The 23,248-nt window shown below is 37.7% G+C and overlaps 1 protein-coding gene across 1 annotated transcript in view; it reads left to right on the top strand.

Annotated features, from left to right (window-relative positions):
• Positions 1–22,383, top strand: part of ABCD3 (ATP binding cassette subfamily D member 3) — a 31,622-nt gene extending 9,239 nt beyond the window's left edge. The window contains exons 2-23 of the mRNA XM_062003934.1: positions 3,821–3,857; positions 5,099–5,197; positions 6,401–6,489; positions 7,342–7,411; positions 8,181–8,278; positions 8,864–8,987; positions 9,950–10,006; positions 12,146–12,288; positions 12,650–12,719; positions 13,151–13,220; positions 13,347–13,444; positions 13,532–13,623; positions 14,125–14,213; positions 14,292–14,364; positions 15,407–15,470; positions 15,965–16,042; positions 16,131–16,196; positions 16,295–16,384; positions 16,598–16,717; positions 17,122–17,226; positions 18,563–18,619; positions 19,346–22,383. Of these exons, the coding sequence (XP_061859918.1) occupies positions 3,821–3,857; positions 5,099–5,197; positions 6,401–6,489; positions 7,342–7,411; positions 8,181–8,278; positions 8,864–8,987; positions 9,950–10,006; positions 12,146–12,288; positions 12,650–12,719; positions 13,151–13,220; positions 13,347–13,444; positions 13,532–13,623; positions 14,125–14,213; positions 14,292–14,364; positions 15,407–15,470; positions 15,965–16,042; positions 16,131–16,196; positions 16,295–16,384; positions 16,598–16,717; positions 17,122–17,226; positions 18,563–18,619; positions 19,346–19,423 (1,867 nt within the window). The 3' untranslated portion in view covers positions 19,424–22,383. The remainder of the gene's footprint in view (positions 1–3,820; positions 3,858–5,098; positions 5,198–6,400; positions 6,490–7,341; positions 7,412–8,180; positions 8,279–8,863; positions 8,988–9,949; positions 10,007–12,145; positions 12,289–12,649; positions 12,720–13,150; positions 13,221–13,346; positions 13,445–13,531; positions 13,624–14,124; positions 14,214–14,291; positions 14,365–15,406; positions 15,471–15,964; positions 16,043–16,130; positions 16,197–16,294; positions 16,385–16,597; positions 16,718–17,121; positions 17,227–18,562; positions 18,620–19,345) is intronic.
• The last annotated feature ends 865 nt before the right edge of the window (positions 22,384–23,248 follow it).

The raw sequence follows: 23,248 nt of genomic DNA, 5'->3' as shown, positions 1-23,248 counted from the left end.
GTAAATTCATGAGAACACAACCACAATTCTCAAAAAAAATGTTCTACAACAGTGTAATGGGTTCCAGAGTAGTACCAGTAGTAAATCAGACTGAAAAAAATGTGGCTCTTGAGAAGGAAAAGTTCTGCAGTAATCAGCCTGTAAAAGTTTCATTCCAGGCAGGACTATGTCAGTCTTTTGTTGCAGGTAAAGTGGTTTTACTTGTTGAAATAACAATGCTCACCAGCTGTTGTGACCGATGCCCGAGCAGGGATGCCTGCACCCCACCAGCTGCCCCAAGTGGCATAGCATTCTGTGGTACTGAATAGCTTTTTGGCTAGTTCCGGGTTAGCTGTCCTGGCCATGTTGCCTTCCAGCTTTTTGTGCACCAGCTTGCTGTCAGAGACTGGGAAACAGAAAAGACTTTAACTCAAGGTAATCACTAATTAGCAACACCCAAAACATCAATGTGCTACCAACATTATTCTCATACTCCAAAACACAGCACTGTACCAGCTACTAGGAAGAAAATTAACTCTATCCCAGCTAAAACCAGGACATCGTGAATGATTTTATGGATTTTTTTCTTATAGAAAAAGAGAGCAAAACACTGTTAAAGCTATTTTTTTTTAGTTAATTTTTAAATTAATAAATATTTTTAAAGTTTAAGAAAAAATATAAATTCTAGTTAAATTTGAATTTGCAGTTAAATGTAAGATCATTGTTTCTCCTTTCTCTTGAATGGATCAGTTGAATCAGTTTCAACTCAATTCCATAGTTTCAGCTGCTGAAATTCTCTTAACAGCTACTGTGGGAGAAAATATATTAATAAATACATTGAAGGTATTCAACTACCAGAATAATTCTGGGCCTTGCCATCTTAATCACAGAATCACAGAATCTTAGGGTTGAAATGGACCTCGAAAGATCATCCAGTCCAACCACCCTGCCAGAGCAGGACCACCTAGAGTAGGTCACACAGGAACTAGCCAGCTGGGTTTTGATTCACTTCTCAACCTTCTAAAGCTGAAATAGTTGTGTGTTATGAGTGTTGTGACTTCAAACATTGGCACGTCTTGAACCAACAAAGCTAGGAATGACAGCATTTGTGGAAGAGCAGCATATTTTCATTTTGTATTACAGCAGACCATGAGTCATCTAGGAAGATACATAGTTCAATAATAACTTGTTAGTACCTAAGAATACTACATTTCTCTTAATCCAAATCCAGATGTGATTGGACCTTTCTGCTCTCAAGGGCAATTAAAAAAAATATGTCAATCTTTTGTACTTGGAAAAATTACAAAATGTGCTGAGAAATTCCTTGTACCAGCAATATGTTTACTTACTTCATGGCCTGATTAAGTGTTATATCTCTTCTGAACTTATTATTGAGTTTTTTGTCTCCCAGTCTGCCCTCTGCTGCCCTTCATGTTTTTTGTCCTGAGTTTTACATAAGTAGTCTTACAAGATTTTTATCTTCTCCTCGCAGGCTTCCATCTTATCATTACCTTTAATAAAGTTCTTGTTAAGCTGGCATAGAATCATAGAATGGTAGGGGTTGGAAGGGACCTTTAGAGATCATCTAGTCCAACCCCCCTGCAGAAGCAGGTTCACCTAGATCAGGTCGCATAGGAACGTGTCCAGACGGGTCTTGAAGACCTCCAAGGAAGGAGCCTCCACACCCCCTCTGGGCAGCCTGTGCCAGGGCTCCCTCACCTCAACAGGAAAATAGTTTTTTCTTATATTTAAGTGGAACTTTTTGTGTTCCAGCTTCATCTCATCACCCCTTGTCCTGTTGCTGGCTACTATAGAAAAGAGGGATGTCCCAACCTCCTGACACCCACCCTTTAGATATTTATAAATGTTAATAAGATCTCCCCTCAATCTCCTCTTCTCCAGACTAAACAGCCCCAGTTCCCACAGCCTTTCCTCGTATGAAAGATGTTCTATACCCTTGATCATCTTGGTGGCCATTGATCACCACCCTCTGAGCTCTGTCATTCAGGCAGCTCTCGATCCAACTCACTGTCCACTCATCCAAGCCACACTGCCTGAGCTTTCTGATGAGGATGTTATGGGAGACGGTGACAAAAGCCTTGCTGAAGTCAAGGTAGATGACATCCGCTGCTCTCCCCTCATCTACCCAGCTGGTTATGCACTCATAGAAGGATATCAGGTTAGTCAAACAGGATTTCCCCTTGGTGAAGCCATGTTGACTCCCCCTGATAACCATCTTATCCTTCATATGTTCAGTGATAACATTCAGGATGAGTCGTTCCATCACTTTTCCAGGGATGGAGGTGAGGCTGATGGGCCTGTAGTTTCCTGGGTCATCCTTCCTGCCCTTTTTGAAGACTGGCGTGACATTGGCCTTTCTCCAGTCCTCAGGCACCTCACCTGTCCTCCATGATTGTTCAAAAATGGTGGAGAGGCTTAGCAATCACATCAGCCAGCTCTCTCAGCACTCTGGGATGCATCCCATCAGGACCCATTGACTTATGAGCCTTAAGCTTGGTCAACAAGTCTTTAACCTCTTCCTCTTCCACCCAGGGCAAGTCCTCTGCTGCCCTGGCCATCCTGTTATCCTTGCCGGACTGGGCTTCCTGAGTGTCGGCCTTGGCTGTAAAGACTGAAGCAAAGAATCATCTCTTTGTTCTCACTTTCACAGTCTCCTCCTTCCCTTCTTTTCTCATATTCTTCTGCTACCTTACCTTTTCCTTCCATAATAGCTATTTATCTTGATTGGTCTGTAGCATTCATAGATCTTTCTGGCTTTATCCTAGATTCTTTTCTTTGCAGAACTTTAAAGCACAAGTATGGAATGATGCTGTCAATAAGCTTGTGGGATAAGTGGTTGTTTGGCAGTCTGCAGTTGTTTTGATGTTGTAGACAGATGGAGCAATGCCTTTCATAGTTTCTGCTTCCCTATAATTTCGAGGTGCTGTTTTGGAAGTGTGTGAATATTGTAGTTTTAAGGCACCCTGCTATCAATATTTCATTATGATGGTTGAGAAATGGAAGGTTACAATGGTTAGCTGTCACTTTTAAACTACACAAATGTATAAACTCACAACAGCTTCACGTGCTTATCTGAAACTTGAATGTTCAGAAAGGGAGGCAAACTATAACTATCTTGCATGTCAGTTTACCTTTCTTAAAAAGGGAGGAAGAATAGCATTGTACTTTTCAATGTTTGTTTGTCACTAGTTGATACATATTTTTCCTCTTAACTGTTTCCTAAAATGCAGGGCAAGGAAAAATGACAAAAGCTAGTTCCTCTCCCAGTGCACACCTTTGCAGGAACTTGATTTCACTAGATCTGACATTTCTTTTCCCTCCAGAATATGTTTATGAACAAGTAATCTTTACATATAGTAAAATGCATTACTTGGAAGGCAAATGCAAACAAAATCTGTTTGGCTTATGTAGATAGGGTGCAGCATTGAAGTTGGGTTACTTGGATTGCTGAATCTGTATTCATGCAATTTTCTTTGTTGTCAGTGGAACCATGGAGCCATGCTTGCAAAGTATTTGTGGGCAACATAAAATGAGGTTCATGGTACAGAAGCCAATGTAGAGCAAAACTCAGATGAGAGAGGAGGGCTTAATTTTCCTACTTGAAACTGAATGTCGGAAGAAGTAAGGTTACGTGTGCTGTTTATATGCGATTTCAGGAAGTTTGGCATAGAAGGTAGCCTTTGCTGTGAAGGCATTGTACTATTTTGAGAGAGATAGAAAGGAATATAATCCCAAGCTTTCCTTTTTGTCTCTTCTGTATAGAGAGGAAGACAAACACAAATGTGTTAATAACAACTCAAATCTTTTTTTTCCTCCACAGTAAAAGAAGTGGAAAGCAAGCCTCGCAGAACAATGAGGTAACCGCTTCTTCGTGTAATATATTTTTAATAATTTTAAATAATACTGGGGGGTTTTGGAAAAAAAAAATCCTGCAATTGTAGCTCTATTTTGACAGAATGATGGCTATGGTGCAAATGTGGTTACAATGATACTTTCGTACTTGCATTGGTGAAACAAACAGAAGACTTGAGTTAATCAGATGTGACTGAAGTTTGCGTAATGATAGGTGATTGATGTGTACCATGTACTTTTTCCTCTCCTTGGGCCTTATGAGTGTTTAAGGTCTAGCATTGTAAGTTTGACAGTGTATAGCAACAAACACCTGACTGTAGGTTTGGTATGACTTATATTTGCTTTTTTATTTAAAAGAAAAAGCAAGATGTAAGAGTTGCCAATTTTGAGAAAGCAGTTAAAACTTCTGGTAGGAGACTTGGCATTTCTTTGGTCTCTTGTGTATCTATTAATTAATTTACTTGAAAAGGATATATTGTATCTCTTTAAGGCAAGTTGTTGTTTCATGGACAAATAAATTATGACAGCCTGAAGGACGGGGCCCATGATTAGAAATATTGGGCCATATGATGGTGTGAATAGGGAACTGTTCCACATACTTCCATCTTCGCTAAAAGAAGAGACTTGCACTGACTCAATATAAAGGTGTATGTAAGCATGATGTTAACTTGAGCCAGAACCTGACTGCACTGTCTGCCATAAATGTATTTTGCATAGCTATACCTATTTGTAAAAAGCTCAAGTAGCTTTCTTTTAGTCCTCCCCATCTTGGATATAATTATAGTGAATGAGGAATTAACAGTCCAAGTAAAAAAGCTCTGGGAAAGAAGATATTTGAATTAATGTAAATGCAGCACAGAAGTAGAAATGAAGAAGAGGTGAATAGAGTGGAAGAGTAGGTTCAGCTCAGACATGAAGTCTTTAGTCAGGTACTCCTAGAAATTTGAGAGATCAGACATTGTATCTGTAATTTCTATTACAGAAAATTAGTAACTTGTATAGAGTCATGCTTCATTAGCCTGGACGGTAGTCTTTAGTTGTTGGGATTCTTTAGGTTTTTATGTAAATAATTTTTAATTACAACATTTTTATCATCTACCTTATAGCATCCTATCTATAGGAATAGAAAGGTGACTGAAGGAAGGTAACTGTAAATAGCTTGGATGGGGGGAAAAAATCACATCAACATTTCAATACTACATTGCCAAAAAAATCTCACTCTTCTTATTTTGCTTGTTTAAAACAGAAAGAAGGAAAGAAGGAGCGAGCAATGGTAGACAGAGTGTTCATTGCAAGAATATGTCGAATCCTGAAAATAATGGTCCCTAGAACACTTTGTAAAGAGGTAAGCTTTGCAGTAACAAATGAAAATGAGCATTTCTGAAGTGAAGTTTTATTTTGTAATTATATCAGAATTTAAACAAAAGCTATATTTCACTTGAATAGGACTAAATTGCACTACATGTTTTAAAATAGCAACATGTTAGTGAGAAAATCAGCATAGATGTTCAGTTGTTAGATCACTAAAGTTGTATTCTGGTTTCAATTACGAGATAAATTGTGTACTGTCAGCTAATAACTACTGTCTGTTGCGTATCTTTTAAAAGGGCATCCGTGTTTTGTGTGATTCAATGCCAGGTAGTAAACTTCTCCATGCAAATGCTTCCTACCTTTACATGACATGCTGTTCATGCCTTGTTTGAAATTTAATCAATCAAACTTTGTTAACATGATTTCAGGAGAGCTATCCAAACTAGAATTTAGCAAGGTAAAATTGTTTGCCTTGGCACCTCTCTCATGCTTTCCAGAACACTTAAGTGTTTTTAAAACAGAATTAGTTGAGCTCACAACTTGTGATGAACTGTAACAGATTAAAAGTTCAATATGCATCAGGCACAAGAGCAATGAATTCCAATGTACAGAATGTAGAGCAAGCATTGGCAGCCAACTCACCTGGATGAACAGAGACCTTTGGAAGCTCATTCACAAAAAGCAAATACATGCAAGGTAGAGAGGTGTGGATGAGAATGCCTTGGGGTGCTGGCAGAGGTGGCTTCTGTCAATTGTAAAGGATCATGGCCATCAGAAAGGATTACTGATAATCCTTCCAAAAACTAAGCATCACTCTCATCTTCAAAAGCAAGTATACTGTAAGCCACAGACTGGTCAGCTTCACCGTATTCCTGACACAGTTGTGAGCAAATCCTCCTGGAAGCTAGCTCTTGCCACATGAAGGACAAAAAGGTAATTTCAAACAGCCAGCCTGGATTTACACATGACAGATCATACCTTACTACCCTAATTGTTTTCACTGAGGAGGTAATTGACCGTATGGATAAGGGAAGAACACAGGATGTTAAATACCTTGATTGTAGCAAGGCCTTGAGACTAAAGCGTCTGCTTAGTACCCCAATGGCCAAACTGAGTTGACTGGGTGGGTGGACTATGAAGTGAATGGAAAATTGTCCAGCCTGTTGGATCATTTACTTGAAAAAAAGTGTTGAAATTTATCCATTATTTAACTGTTATGTTTGCATTTTTGTACTAGACAGGTTATTTGCTGCTTATTGCTGTGATGCTGGTAGTCCGCACATATTGTGATATTTGGATGATACAAAATGGAACGGTCATTGAAAGGTATCTATAAACTTGTTCTTTTTAAACTTTCATTCTTGTATTTAACAGGGAAAGTAGCCTATCAGAATGCACTCAGAATTTTATAGCTTTCTTACATAAAACTGTTGGAAAACTGGTATAGCTGAAGTTTATAGAAGGGAATCCTCATTTTGAAAGAGAAAAAATGATTTTTAATCAACTTTTTCATTCTGTTGGACACAATTATATGATTTTAACCAAAAGTTATTTATGAAATGATTTTCAGTTCTTTTGATCACATTTTGTACACTGAAGACTCCAAATCTTACGTTGATCTGAACACCCAAGAGATCACTTCAGAAAGCGACACAGTGGTTCTGTGCCATAGACTCAGACTTGTTGCTTGGATGTTAGGACCATTATTTCTTCCTACTGGGCTGTTTGCTGTTCAGATTGATAAACACAATAAAATGTTTTAGACAGTGTTTTGTAGACATCTGATTGTTCTTGTTGCTCTTGGTGCTAACTGAAGCAAGTTGGAATTTGTCATGATTGTGAACTCACTATATTTCGGGGAAGACTGTCAGTGCTTTACAGAATGTAAGGACTGCTTTGTTTCTCTTTGGTGTGTATCTGTGAGAGCAAAGAAGAAGAAGTAGTACTCTCTGACCATGAACTTCCAATCTCTTAATCCAGCCAGTTACTGCAGGAGCAGAGGGGAGATAACTGCTTAGTCTGTCACTTAGCACTCTCTGAAATCTGTCATACTTGATCGTACTCCACTTCCTTTTTTTTCCCCTGTATTGTCCACTGAGAGTTTATCCACTTATGATGTACTAGTTTATACTTTCTTGTTTCTCTTGTAACAAACTCTTGGCTTATGGTCATTTACAGTGCTATCATTGGCCGCAGCAGAAAAGATTTCAAGAAATACTTGTTCAACTTCATCGCTGCAATGCCAGCTGTAAGTGCTTTTCTTGTGCTTGTCTATTAGTAGAACATATTTTAAATATAATTTAAGAATTTAAGGAAGGGATCTCAAATGAGTGTCTTAAAACCTGTGGAAATTAGTTTTTCTATGTACAGGTCTGTATTAAGACACGTGTCATTTTCTGACTCCAGTGGGTGGGGGATTTTATCAGCATGGTTATTGCAACTATTGAACTGTATAACAACATCTTATGGATTGGGTGATGTTTCAGCATTGTAGACTTTAGATTCTTTTGACACCACTGAAGGTGATGATTTCTTTTTAGTCTTTAATTCCTGTATTTCTTACAGCTTCTTAGACTTGTTAGTATTTTTTTCCCATCCTTTAATTTTCCTTCAGCTTGTCAACATCTCTGACATGCACCAAATAAAAATAGTTATTACTACCTACTAGATTATGTATCTGGTTGACAGTGGACTTAAAAACGAATTGATCAATATATGGTATGTCAAATGGTAGCTCTATTCTAGAGCTTATCCAAAGACCCGAAGCTACAGCAGAGGAACATAGTTTTATATGAAATCTTTGGATTGGGTGAGGCCCGCTAGGAGCTGAAGCTTTTGAAAATATAGACAGAAACCAAATCAGTGGTCCTGCAGATGCTATATGGTTGGTCTTCAGTGTGTTATTTGGCTTCAAGGGAAGAATTCATCTGTCCTAAAGCGTGTGCACAATTTATGCTGCAAACTGATCTATTAACTCTTGTTAGCTAAATATTGACATACTGTTTTTCATATTTTAGATCTCTTTAGTGAATAACTTCCTGAAGTATGGTCTAAATGAATTGAAACTTTGCTTCCGAGTAAGACTTACCAGATACCTCTATGAGGAGTATCTTAAGTAAGTAAAACCTTCTTAATGTCTAAAGTTTTTAAAAATTAAATTGGTTAAAATCAAACCAAATTATTTTAGGTACAGTGAGAATGTAGAAGATGCTTAATAGTTAGGTATACTGCTTAGAAAAGACTTTTGGTTGCAATTAACTTGCTGTTAAGGATGAATTACTTATCCAGGTTATATATGGCACAGATACAAAGACAGCACAGTTGGCCCAGTCGGGGAAGAAAAACCATCAAAGCACTGTACTGCCTGCGTTTCTAGGTCAACTTCCAAAGCACTTCATATAGTGCTAATAATCCTGCAGACTGAATTGGATGCTTGAACTTGAGTAACTGCTTAAGTTGTTCTGAACTGAATGTTGATTTTAAGGTTTGCCAATGCAGAGTTTGTGTTTTCTAATTAAAGGCAGCAAAAGTACACAGAGCAGTATGAGCCTGGGCTTCAATTAAGACATCCTGGAGCCAAATAGTTCCGTGTGATGTAATGTGGATCCAGTCAGGCATACAGTCTTTTGTTCCAATTCTTTGAGCTCCTAGGTAATGGTTTTTTTTTTTTTTCTGACACTTAGCTATTGTTTTGTTTCAGAGCTTATACATACTACAAAATGGGAAATCTGGACAACAGAATAGCTAATCCAGATCAACTCCTTACACAGGATGTGGAAAAATTCTGCAACAGTGTAGTAGACCTGTACTCAAACCTTAGCAAGGTAAGTCCTTTTAGAAAGAGCCTAGAGTAACAGCTGTGGATGTTCAGGGTATGATGCCAGAGCTCAAAACAATTTCTTGCATTTATATGTGTATTGCTGGGAGTATGGCTTTTAAAAAAAAAGGTTTATGGTAGTATATCACTTCCCACTCTCTGAGGTTTTTGTGATGTCTGCTAAAGCACTGTTGTAGGTTATGATTTGTGTTTAAAAGAAAATTTAGGAACTTAATGTGTTCTTTTGCAGTTGAGCAGTGATGAGTACACCTTCTCAGCTTCCTAGGTTTCAGAAGAAAACCTAGCTTCTAGCTACATAAGAATGTTTTGAGTAGGAACATGTGGTTGAATATACATTTCCCTCTGTTTCTGGTGTAAATTTTAGGGAGTTTAATTAATGAAGTAGACTACTGATAAAACTTTTAAACTATTTTTTTAATGCTTTCATACAAGCAGAAGTATAAAGCAAAGTACAAGTTGATATGTTCAAAAACTTCTGTCTACAAAACCTATAGTGCAACCACTCTGGCTTTGAGAGTGAGTGTATGGAACAGGCTGCTTGTAAAGTGGAATATTGCTTGTATCAGGTATATAGCAACTATATGGTATTATCCTTCTGCTCAATATTTCTCACAGTTACTTCATTTAAGTAATCATGGGCCCTAGTCCAGCTTTGCCTAGTAAGCAGAGTGTTATTACAGACCTTAAAAGAGTGAAGTACATTTTTATACGGTGTGTTCTTTATCTGAAGATATGACGCTTTTATGTTCAATTCTTGAGTGAATGTTTTCAGGGAAATGTAATGTGTCTGAGATCTTTTGTCTTAGCACGTAGTTTGTATAATAGATTAACCAATATTGTGCTTTTAATGCAGGGCTGTAAATGTTGATGTGGCAGTTGGTTTATGGACCATTTTAGATTAGTTTTACATTAGTATTCTAATGCTTCTTTTCTGTGCTTCTTTTACAGCCCTTCTTGGATATAGTTTTGTATATCTTCAAGCTAACAAGTGCAATAGGAGCTCAGGTAAACTGAGTGGGCTTTTTGGCATTCTAAGCAAACTTTCCCTCCTTTGGTTATAGCCTAGTACCTGTTTGGAGTTTGAGGAAAACTCTGGATGTTGAATCCATCCTTTATTTGAAAGGATATACTAAAAATATGCCTTTACGCTTAATGTTTTAATGCTTTAGGGCTATCTTGAGGCAATTAAAATTCAAAAGCAGAATTTTCAGGTATTCAGTCATTGATTTGAAGAAACAAGAAAGTTCTTTGCTTTCTTCTAGAGTTTACTTGAAAATCCCATTTAATACAGTACCCTTCTGGCTGCTTATCTTGGGTGACTTCCATTTAATGGAGACAATAAGTTTTCTGTTTCTTTGCAGCCTCTATAAAGGGGAGCCATTCCTTACGTTGAGCTGTATGACCATTATATAAGTTTAATCATTTCAGAAGTAAATATCAGCTTAGAAAAATGATGCATTATAAAAAATATTCAGGATTTGACAATAAGTAGCTTTGAGACATGTTGAATCATAGACTTTTTTAGTTTGGATAAGACCTTTAAGACCATCAAATCTAACTGTCAACCTAGCAGTATTAAACCATGTTCTTTAATATCAATTCTATACGTCCTTTAAATACCTCCAGGGACGATGACTCAACCGCTTCCCTGGGCAGCCTGTGCCACTGCCTGGCAACCCTTTTGGTGCAACAATTTTTCCTAATGTCCAGTCCATGTCCTTTTGTCACATCACTCGTTACTTGGGCAAAGAGACTGGCACCTCCCTCAGTACAACTTCTTTTCATGTAGTTGTGGAGAGCAAGGTGGTCTCCCCTGAGCCTCCTTCTCTCCAGGCTGAACCTTGCTCTCTACAACTACTTGAAAAGAAGTTTTAGTGAGGTAGGTGTCAGCTGCTCTTTTTAAGACTTGTTCTCCAGACCCTTCCCTAGCTCTGGTGCCCATCTCTGGACACACTTCCAGCCCCTCAATGTCCTTCTTGTAGTGAGTGGCCCAAAACTGAACATAGTATTTGAGGTGCAGCCTCACCAGTGCCGAGTACAGGAGGACTATCACTGCCTCTATCACTGCCTACCTGAAAAAGCGATAATGGATAATAATCTGAGGACTGTAACAGGGTAGGAAGTTTTCTCTTCATATCTTTAGCCTGGGTACCAGGGAGGCAGTGAAGAAATGAGTCTGGTCGGTTCCCTTCAGGAAAGGAGTCTCCTATGACAATAGCCTGTCTTTGGTTTATGGAGGCTGTTTTGACATCTCCAAGCTGAATGATCCACTGTCCTCGTTATTGTTCAGTTCCACATGCAGAACCTTTTACCTGTTACACAGAGGCACCTGGGCAGTTGGGGTGGTCACAGAGCAGACGTGCCTGCTCTGCTGGGTGAGAGCTTATTGCCATTGCCCCATATGCCTTAAGCCACTGTGTTCAGCCAGATGGAAAGAGGGTGGGGAGTTCTTCATGTCATGTATCATGTCTGTCTGTGGGGCCTGTCTCAGGGAAGATAACAGATTGCAGTGAGGTTTGTCTGAACCTAATTTTTCCAGTCTCAGATGTCTTTGCAATGCTCTCTAACATTTAGCTATTACAGGCAGTTTATATGCCTTCAGTTTTATGCCATGCCACATTTCAGTAATAGTTAAGGATGCTGTTTGGGAGCCCTGGTCTGCTGAAGCTTAGAATCCAGAAGAATGAGAGATCCCTACCAGGACTACTTGAGAGTAGCAGGAAGTGTGTTGGAAATATATTGATCAAAGAAGGGAAGAGGATTGAAATATTGACTGCTATGACAACGTAGCAAATACAGAGAAAAAGAAGTAGGTAAAAATGAAGGAGAGGAAATGAGAAAGGGCTAAGAAATTATTAGTGAATTAAAATAGGATGGTAGGACAGAGTGCACTGAGTGATGCTAAAAACTTGAGTAGAAGGCTGGGATGGGAAGGGAATCTGGGGACTGAATTAGTAAAATTAGTGAAGCTACGTACACCACCAAAAAAGGAACATGATGGGAATTGCAAAAGTAATTGCATTGGTAACATGAACACATGGGAGGTGAGAAGTAAAGGATTCGTGCTTTCTGGACATTTTGGGTACAGATGTTGCAATTTGAAACCATCTAGATTGTAAGCTTTTTTTCTTCTGATATTCACAGGGCCCAGCTAGTATGATGGCATACTTGATTATTTCAGGGTTTTTCCTTACACGTTTAAGGAGACCAATTGGCAAGATGACTATTGTAGAACAAAAATATGAAGGGGAGTACAGATACGTCAACTCACGGCTTATTACAAACAGGTAGGGGTTTGCCTGGATGGCAAAATATAAGTGACAAAGTAATCCTGTTGTGTAAATGGAAGCTGTATGTTAAAATACATTTGGAAAGTCTGATGCTGTCAGTTCGGAGAAGTGTTTCATCTTTATGCAGATACATGAAGATTAAATTAAATAATTAATATCTGCTTTGTATTCCTAATTAAAAAGACAAAATGTAGCTAGGGCATGATAAGATTATGTTCTACTGTTGTGAAGAAGTGCAAACTTATTTCATAGGGTAACTGAAAGAGTTGCATTACTGTGTTTTATGGGTGACTTTTTTCAAAGACTGTCTTTAACAAAATGAAGTTCCATTCTTTGTGGGTTTGTTGTATTTTTTTAGTGAAGAAATTGCTTTTTATAATGGAAACTTGAGAGAAAAGCAGACTATTCACAAAACCTTCCGTAAACTGGTAAGACTTCCTTTATCTGTTAAAACATTGTGAGAAAAACTCCAATTAATTTTGTCATGGTGATTCTTGACATATTATTATAATTGAATTACAGTCGCTTGGTGTTTGTGCTACTACAGTGTTTAGCTTTAAAAATAAATTAGTAGGCTATAAACAGAACACAAGCTTCTGTTAGAATAATCTTTGTCTTGCCACTCACTTCCTTTTTAATTCACTTTTCTCACTGCTTAGTTTCAAGTGTAGATTGTTTTTGTCTTGAGAGCAAGTCTTTGCCAGCAGAGACACTGGGCAGTACTTGTCACAGTTGCAGTTGATGTATTTGTGATTTACTGAAAATTAACCATGTTTGGAATCGAATGTCTGTAAAATAATAAAAGGTAATAAAACAGGTACTGACATTGTTTTAAATTTTTTCTTCTGTGACTTACCAGGTGGAACACTTGCATAATTTCATCCTGTTCCGGTTCTCCATGGGTTTCATTGATACTATCATAGCCAAATGTAAGTGTTTGTCCGGTGCTAGTGGAATGATATAAATAGCAAAGTGATAAGCTTTTTATGAGAATTCTCATTTTTTTCTTATTGCTTCAATGAGTGTGTAGCTTAATATTTGCTCTTAAACTGCAGACCTTGCCACTGTGGTTGGTTACCTGGTTGTTAGCCGTCCATTTTTGAACCTGGCTGATCCTCGTCATCAGAATAGCACTCATGCAGAACTTCTAGAGGTAAATGGAACAGAATTAAAACAACTTGCCAAATGTAATTGAGTTTTTTTTTTTAGTCTACACAAAGAAACTTTTTTTCTGCTCTAGGATTACTATCAAAGTGGAAGAATGTTACTGAGAATGTCCCAGGCTTTGGGCAGAATAGTCCTTGCAGGCCGTGAAATGACACGATTGGCTGGGTAAGCTTAATAGCAGTTACGTAAAATAATCTTCTTAAAGTTACGTTGTTGATGTTTCTCATCTTGTTTTAAGAAACTGACTATAGAATTAAAATGAGCTTATGTGCTTTGTTCATTGCATCACCCTAAAAACATATAGAAATTTAAAACATTTTATACTGAAGACATATCTGAAGATCTGCCAATTATGTCCACCAGTAATTTCCTATTTGAATAGGAGCAGAACACAGTTTGAATGTTTAATTGAAAGGACATTGTCAAATGCTCATAAATCAATTACATATTCACAATTTACCAAAATATGAGAGTCTCAAATAGTTGACTATTACAAGAAAAGGTTCTTGTAAGTATTGTGAATACTGGACAACCTCATTGCGACTCTAAAATGTAAACATTCTATTTCTATGCTGGGTTGAATAACTCTGCCATTTTGACCGTTTATCAGAGTACTCATTAGAGTTTATATGGATTTCTAAAGATTAATTACTGGTGTTTTTTCAGTTTCACAGCTCGAATTACAGAATTAATGCAGGTTCTGAAGGATCTGAATAGTGGCAAATATCAGCGTACTATGGTATCACAAGAAAAAGGTAGATATGACTTAATATGCAATATGTGCATCTCTCTGTAGTGTTCCTTAATTTAATACTTTTTCTCCTTAATTTAAGACGCAGAGAAAAAGCAAACTTTGCCTTTGATACCTGGATCTGGAGAAATTATCAACACAGATAACCTTATCAAGTATGTTTACAAAGTTTCCACGCATTTCATATATTTTTAACATAGTCTGGCTTTTAAGTCTTTCCCTCTGCCATTATTAATAGAAGTTTTAATATACATTATTACAATATGCAATTCCTGTAGTACTGTAGTTTATTTACAAACACTTCCACCTTGCTAGAATTCGGCATTTCTATTCTGTAGGTCAGCCCTGTCTTCTTATGCTAGCAGAAGACAATGTTCTGTCTGGGCTTAACCTTTTTGGTAACATTTGCTGCTGTCCTTTTGGAATATCACTTCTCAGGCTATTTTGTTAACACTATATCAAATTTCTTCTTAGAAATATGTTGGTTACAGATTGTATTCCATGAAATAATTCAGCTGTAAAAATCAGGGGAAAGTCTGTGTTCAGTTTCAAAATATTCACTCATATCTGTGTATGCTTGGACAGTTCATTGAGGTGCTCAAGTAACAATCAATTCCTTAGTCTTTAAGTCTTAAGGAGCTATGGTATTGACATAGTAGTACTGCTTAAAGGCATAAAATAAAGCTGCTTAAGAGACCGAATAGTGTCAGTCTGGTCAACATGGAAAGCAGGTAGTGGGGTAGAGGGGAGTGAGTGAAGGAAGAGAGACAGAAGGTGATACAGCTATTTCTATTACTTTGTTTTGGAAAAAGGAAAAAAAGAGGGGAGGAAGTAATTAGCTGTGTATCACAGAACTAATGGAATATGCTTCCACTAGCAGGTTTAAAAAGTGCACACTTAAATGTAAGTTTATATCCAGAAGATGCTTTGGGTCCAAAGGCTTAGAAAGATTCAGAAAACAAATATACAGAGGAAAGAAAAAAGTCAGTAGGTGTTTCTTAAACACTGAGGCACCAGTTTTGGTTCTAGATTTTCCTTATCTGCCCATAGTTGGAAACTGTGACAGTGTATGGAATGATGTACTACTGAAGTCTTGCCCTGTTCCTTAGATCTCAGAGCAAGCATTCAGTGGTACAGTTTTAACTGCTTTTAAGCAACAGGCGGGTGTTTTTGTTTTTAATGTTACAATACAAACAGGTTTGATCATGTTCCCTTGGTGACACCAAATGGAGACGTTTTGATTCAAGACCTTAACTTTGAGGTAAGCTTTAAAATATCATAGAAAACAACTTTCATTCGCAGTTTTAAAGTGAAGGTGATTGTTTCAGAGGTAATCTGGTTCATAAAAAAAATGTGCAGACAAAAACTGAAAGGCACTTACACGGTATGTTCACATCCAAACAAAGCTAGTCACAGCTAAGGGTTGGAAAGGACCTTTGCTAGTCCAACCCCCTGCCAGAGCAGGACCACCTAGAGCAGGTCATCCAGGAACCCATCCTACTTTTTTAAAAAAAAAGCCAATAAGCTATTTAAAAAAACCACAAGTTTTTAGTGGTACAGATGTGTTTTATTCCAGCAGCAATTGGTGCTAAGCTAGTTGGAAAAAAAAATTACTGTTGTTGGAAATTACTCATTCTAATGTCAGAAAGTGCAACGTATAAGCCTGAGAGGATATGTACTTGCCTTGGTGTTTGTAGCAGCTTTCAGCAGTGCTTTCTCACTGCCCTTTTTAATGTGTTGATTTTGCATTTTTAGGTTCGATCTGGTGCAAACGTACTGATTTGTGGGCCAAATGGGTGTGGGAAGAGCTCACTTTTTCGTATTCTTGGTGAGGTAAGGGAACTTTTTAAAATAAATGTGAGAAAATCCAAAGTACTGTTGTAACTGGACTTTTTTTCATCAAACTGTTTTCTTGTTGCAGTTATGGCCTCTGTTTGGTGGGCGTTTAACAAAACCTGTAAGAGGAAAGCTGTTCTATGTTCCTCAGGTGAGACAAAGTATTTCAGTGGACTATACTGTTCTCTTTCTTCCTACTTTGACTGTGTTTAGAAATATTTGACATACTCTTGTTTCTAACTATCCCAGAGACCATATATGACTCTTGGAACGCTCCGAGATCAAGTTATATATCCAGATACTTTAGAAGATCAGAGAAAGAAAGGGATTTCTGACCAGGTGATGATAATTTGTTTATTAATCCTTCATCTTGCTTAAGATGAGTAATGCTTCTGGCTGAAACTGCTATTTACAGCCACTGCATTTTGTTTCAGTTCAATAATTATCATGATTGATAAGACACCAGTATAATAGTGTAGCCTTTTATTACTTCCTTCAGTCATTTCTTTAAGTTTACTTCAGCTGTATTTATAATTCCTTTTTCAATAAAAGGTGCTGAAGGAGTACTTGGATAACGTCCAGTTGGGTCACATCTTGGAACGTGAAGGAGGCTGGGATAGTGTTCAGGATTGGATGGATGTACTCAGCGGGGGAGAAAAACAGAGAATGGCAGTATGTCTCAAAAGCATAAGTACTTAAATACAGGATATGGGTCAAAAATGTGACCTGAATTGTAAGTGATTTTTGTTTAGTAAATGTTTGGTATTTTACTCATACGAAGCCCCCAAGATGTGAAATGTCTGAATACCAAGAAAACAACCTGAAATGGTGCTTGTTATACTCAAAACTTAATGAAAAATATTGACCTTTTACCACACTTTAAACTTTGATTGTATAAGCAGAAGTTCTAAAAGCTAAAGATGGGATGCAGCTCTCAATTTTCCAGCTTCAGTGAGTGCCAAGTTAAAGAAATTCACTTGCCACAGTAAATTTTTCCCACAAATTCTTTAAGTTCTGACACTGTGTATTGGTTGCCGTTCTGTATCCACAGCAGATTGTTTTGATTTGCATTGCAGATGGCAAGGTTATTCTACCATAAGCCCCAGTTTGCAATTCTGGATGAGTGCACCAGTGCAGTCAGTGTTGATGTAGAAGGCTACATTTACAGCCACTGCCGAAAGGTAAACTTGCTGCTTCTAGAACTATATCTCTGTATGTTAGGGGGAAGCTTGAAATGATACAAGGTACACTCTTCCTTTCTGTCTAGTGTGGGTTAAAAATAAGCAATTTAAACAAAGCTTAGAAGGATATGCAGGGACTCTTCATGCACACTAGAAGTCAATAATTGTTGTGTATCAGAACTCTTCCTAACTGCTAAGTAACCTTACTTCTCCAGATAAACCCTTAGAATGTCAACTGAAGAACAAATAATCTGAAATTTTACACTTCTTTGTTGTTCCAGAGGTTTCTTTTGGCCAGGGCAACCCAAGTGGAAGGCTGGGAATTAACATTTCCCTGTATTTTGAGATAAGAAAAGCCAAATGCAGTAGGAACACATGATGCTATTAAATACAGTTTTGTTTTATTTTTTCTCTGTTGTACTGTTGTAGCCATTCCATGTTCCACACAGTGCCATATGAAATGTGTGTGAGATTCAATTTCACACTCCTAGCCTGGGAAAGATGGGCTTGAAATAGCATTAATTGTGTAGCAGCAGTATTATCAGAATGGTAATGAGCGAAGCTGTGCGTCCACTGAAATATGTGCTTGAAACTTGAAGTGGAAACTTATGGAGCCACATGTAGTAGTGAATTAACACTAGATGGGGATGCTGCAGAAGAACAGACGTTATTTCTTGAACTAATTTACCACAATATCAATGCCATGACATTTTTCCAAGTCTGTTTTGCATGTAGTTGTTACTCTGATAACTTGAATGTTCGTTTGTACTTTACATTTTAGAGTTATTGCTGCCATGGGGCCAATGCATGTTACTGCAGAATAGAACTCCTGGTTAAGCTGTCATTACTGAAAGAACACAGTACCCTGTTCTGTCATCAGAGAGATTTTGTCCTTTACTTGGTGCTGCTGTCAGGAATGCATAATTAATTGAGTTGCAAGGAAACAAAAGAAGATTATTCACCTTTGAATTGTCACTTTAAGTTTGTAATTCATTAATAGCTTTTGTGATTTGGTGTTTTGGGTTTTTTTTGTTGTTGTTAAAGGAGGTTTGTTTTAATGACCAGGTTTATTGTTGTACCTGCTTCCTACCTTACCTCCTTTGCCTGGTTCATTCTACGTTTTACCAAGAATGATGAAACTAAAGATAAATCCCCCCTTTTTTTTTTACTGCAAAATCTTATATTAAGGCTATATATGTATACTGTTAATAGTAGAGTCTGGAAGTTTGTGTTGATGAATTTAAACCTCTTCAGCTGATATCATGCTGAAAAAGAAATAACATCTAATCCATGAGAAGTATTAACTACTTTTATTGTGTGTGTTTTCTTCATGTAGGTTGGCATCACTCTCTTCACTGTCTCCCACAGAAAGTCACTCTGGAAACATCATGATGTATGTGTCTTGCAAAGGATAACTGTAGGGGGTCTTGTTGTTTGACTTGCTATTAAATTGACTTTACAGTTCAAGATGTTCTTATTTTACAGGCTAATGGGCCATCTTCTGGTTTTGGGGGATGGGGTTTAAAGGTTTTACTTTCATAATCCAGTTGCAGTGTTTGAAATATTCTTACATTTCCAGTTACAAAGGGAAAAGTAACCAAAAATCCTTAAACGTATCTGTAAAAGTAGCCTCAAAAATATGAAAGACTTGCTAAGATTCTTAACTTCATAGCCTCAAAAGCCTTCTTGAACCAGAGTCCATGAACAGCATGGATTTGTTTTCAAGGTATCCAATATCTACGCATTTAAAAAAAGCTGATCTCTCATACGTGGAGTTGTTTGCTTCCAAACTAAGATTTTACTATTTTTACTACTTTCTGTGCAAACAGACTACGTGTGGGAAAGGTACTCAACCAATATACAGGCATTAATGCGTGTCTTAAGTGTGTTGTCACAAAACCCAGGATAGTAGTGCTCAGTCTAGGTGTGACCTTTAGCAGACTGATGGTTGATATGAAAAACCCCAGTTTTTAACTTTATTCCAGAGGCAGTTGATTTTAGTGAAGCATGGGGTGGGAGAAGCATACCCTTTGGTTAGCTGACTTTAAGGTTTTATATTAAAACTACTTAAACGACCTGGTAATTTTTAGGTGGTTAATAACATACTGTTTTATTTCAGTTTTACTTGCATATGGATGGCAGAGGAAACTACGAGTTCAAGAAAATAACTGAAGACACAGTTGAATTTGGATCTTAGACATGAACTGAACTGCACAGTTCCTGTAATCATCAGTCTCTGTAGCAGGGTGGCAGACATTGTACAATAAAACTACTAAGCTTGTTTTTTAAACAAATTAACTAGGATAACCCAAAACAAGCTGCTAAGTGTTTACTATTATGTAGGATATTGCTAATTGTGTATATGTTGGTTTAATTATTGATACATACTAAGAATGTCCTTATTCTTGTGGTTTAAAAAACCTGCCTGAATTCAATTGGGCTTAAATCGGTGTAACCTGATTCATCCTGGGATGCAAACCATTTGAAATCAGCTGATTTGACTTTTGTAGACCTTCTTTCCCTTCAGTGAAAAGCCCTGTTAAAATTAGGGTTGCTACCTCTCTTGTTCCTGCAAAGCAGTCTTGGATTGTTGCTCTGTTCTATGCACATTTCTGTGTTATCTCACATGGTGCAGGACATCCTCCTGTCTTCAGATCTGTGCCCTGTTAAATGAAAGAGCTTTTTCCTTGACCAAGCCTTGTGATGTAGCCAATATGCCCTTGCTGATAAACAATGGACCAAACCTAAAAGACAAAACTAATTCCTTCTGGTTAAAAAAAAAAATTTGTAAAAAAATTGTAGAAAAAGCAGAAAGCTTGTTCTTTGCTGGATTTTGTGTACTCTTTAACATCTGTCTGTCCATGCAATTCTCTCTGCTGCCCAGCAGTCCCGTTCTCTCACAGTTTAGCAAGAGCTTTGTGTATCCCCCCCATTCTAACTGCCCTTTTTCTGCCAGAAAAATACTTGGGTTGAGAGGAGATTGGGGGAGAAAAGGATTGACCAAAAAAAGGGGGGAAAAAAAATGACGTTGTATGAAACAATCTAACAAAAGGGTGCAGGCCTTCAGCTCCGAAGAAATGTGAATGGCTCCCACAAGTGGAAACAGAGGAAAGAATGTGGGTGCAAATCCTCCTCTTGAAATCAGTAAAGGTTAGAATGGGCTCAAAAATGTTGATCTGTGAAATTGCAGGCTGCTGTCTGTCCTGTAATAGAGCAGTTGCTTTTTCCAAGTTCTTCCTTTTTTTCTCTCTTCCAAAAATCAGATATGAGTTTGAAAGAAAGTGATACTTACTGTTTGATCTTCTAAGCTGTGAAGCCTAAAATGGTGCTTTCAATCCTTCACGTCTGTTCTCCTTTATGTCATGAAGTTTCTTGATTTCTGATCCAAATTATTCACTGATGATTCTCACTGTTGTCTAAGGAACTCTGTTCCCTGCTGGTTTTCTTGTTCCAGCTGCCAAATGTCCCTGAAGAAGCCAAACTGTTTAAATAGTTTACTGTAACCATTTTTTTCCATACAAATGATTCCTGTGATTCCTTTGTGACTGACAAACATAAATGCAGCAAGGTGGGTTTTGTGATCAGGGAATGGGAAGGTACAACTCAAACTGTGTCACTGTTTAGGCTTTAAAACAAAAATTTACAATACCTGTTGTACAGTGAAGGTCTGGTAGTTATTTAGGTGTTCCATATAGGATAAAATATAGGAATGCACTACATTAAGGCATGCATACCATATGCAATAAATCTGTTCTCTGTGCATCTTTTATCAAGGATTTAGATTTAAAGTGAAAACATTTTATAAAATTAGTATGTACTTGGATGCACTGCCGTCTGTTAATTTTTACCTATTTTGATTTGCCGTCATCTTTCACGTTGAAATTGCTACCTGGTAATATTTTTCCCTTTACCGTAGTTCCTGTCCAGTACGTCAGTACTGCTGTTCTTTCACGATACTCAAATACGAACAGCTGTCCTGGTGTAAGAATCTAGTGACCATCGTAGATTCGTAGTAGAATCCGTCAGTGAGAATCAAGAAGCTTCTCAGAAGTGTAGAGGACTCCAAGATAAGGTACTAGAATAGAGAAAGGTAAATACAGGTATCTCTCTTTCCTGTTTATTCCGATCCTCACATCAGCCCCAACGCAGCAGGTAGCAGCATGCTGTGGGGTGCTAACCTCTCTTTAACCATGAAGATGAGGATGCCAGGTAGTGTGTTGTATTTTTTTTGTTTGTTTGTTTGGGGTTGGTTGGTTTTTTTGTATGAAAGTTCTCAGCACAAATGCAACTGCTTCTCTTGGAAGGGATGGTTTAGTGGCATTTTAGAGAGACAAAGGAAACAAATCTTTTAAATTAGAGAGTTTCTATTACTTTTGTGACTAGGACAGACTTTGTAGTGGAATAATAAACTTGGGATACTTTAATGTATTTTTAACACTGGCAAGCAAGACCACACACAGCATGCTTATCTAGCACCCCAGCAGCCAGTCCCAAGGTACTTTATAATTCAATTAATTAATAATAGAGTTTTATGTAATCTCAGGTTTATTTTAAAAACTAAAACAAATACGACTCCATAACCAAGGAGGAATAGGTTTGCCTTTAGATGCCATGAAGTTCACTGAAACTGAGGATACTATTATCTCCTTAGGGCCAGGACTTAGTGTTTCTAAATATTCTGGAAGGAAAGAAAAGTATTCTGTGTTTGATCCTGAGAGAGGCTTATGAAGAAAATATAAGGAAGAATGATGATGTAGTGTGACATTCTTAAGAGGCCTTACATTGAAGTATTTTGAGATAGACTTGGTCTCATGAAAGATTGTAAAAGATCTAATGAAAATGATCCAAGTCTCAGTTGTGTTGCAGAATTGCACTGTGATGCTCTTATTTCAGTTCTTATGTCTTTTTAATAGCACAAGTTGAAAGTTTGTAAATTGGAATTCTGAGCTTGGCATGACAAAGTACTCATGAATACTTTCAGTCTCAAACCGCTGGTGCTTTGAAGATGGTACTGGTCATAGTCAGACAGCTGCACTTCAGCAGTGATGGGCAACATTCCTGTATGTACATACTGTAAAGTGTTTTGGAGGAGGAAATGGCGCTATATAAATGCAAGATATTAAGTGCCTCTGAAATAATAAATCTGAACATAAAATATATCTTTTTATGTTTCTTGATGATGTGATTAGCATTTTGTTTTAACAATGCAGACATATGACAGATCAAGGATTTAAATAGAAGTAATAGACCTAAACATCTTGTGAAGTTCCATGGGGATTGATTTTTGGAAACTAAAGACGTGTTGCTAGTAATCCTGCAATGAATGCAACAGTGCAACTTGGCATTTAAAACAGAAGAGAAGGAGAGCTTAGACCCTCCACTTCCATGGAGTGTGTCTTTCACAAATCAGGCTTAACAATCACCATCTCTCTCAGACTGGTTAGAAACCTCTCTCTTGGTGACCTTTGGGAAGTCTGAACCATAAAGATTAAATACAATTGCTTTTAGTGGCAAAAGGAGCTCATGTGCTGTAGTGCCCAGACCCATTCTCCAGTCTGCTTGTCCACAAACCAACATCCTTGTTCCTCACCCATCTCTCATTCTGGGAAAAGAAGCAACATCCACACATAATCCAGCACCAAAATAGAACAGAACTGGAAAAAATGAGGTTAGTCCTGTCTAAACAAAACCAAAACTGCCAAGATTGGTTTTCTTGGCTAGAAATAGAGAACTCCACCTATAGCTTTAGAGTTTGGCACAAATCAAAGCTAATTTTTTAAGCTTGATTATAGAAAGCTTGGAGAATACTGTTCTGGAAAGACATTCTGTGTATCCAGTTGAGGAGACACTCTTCTACGTAACCAAATATACAGAGTGGCAGGGATTGGAAGGGACCTTTAGAGATCATCTGGTCTAACTCCCCGGCAGAAGAGGTTCTCAGTCCATTCCTCTTAAGAGTTAGAAGGGCAGCAAAAGAAAATCTGCTTTCTGTTTGAAGCACACCGAGGAAAGAAACTGGTAA

Source organism: Colius striatus, chromosome 10 (genome assembly GCF_028858725.1).
Source record: "Colius striatus isolate bColStr4 chromosome 10, bColStr4.1.hap1, whole genome shotgun sequence".
Classification (NCBI taxonomy): Eukaryota; Metazoa; Chordata; class Aves; order Coliiformes; family Coliidae; genus Colius; species Colius striatus.
This window is presented reverse-complemented; position numbering and strand designations above follow the sequence as displayed.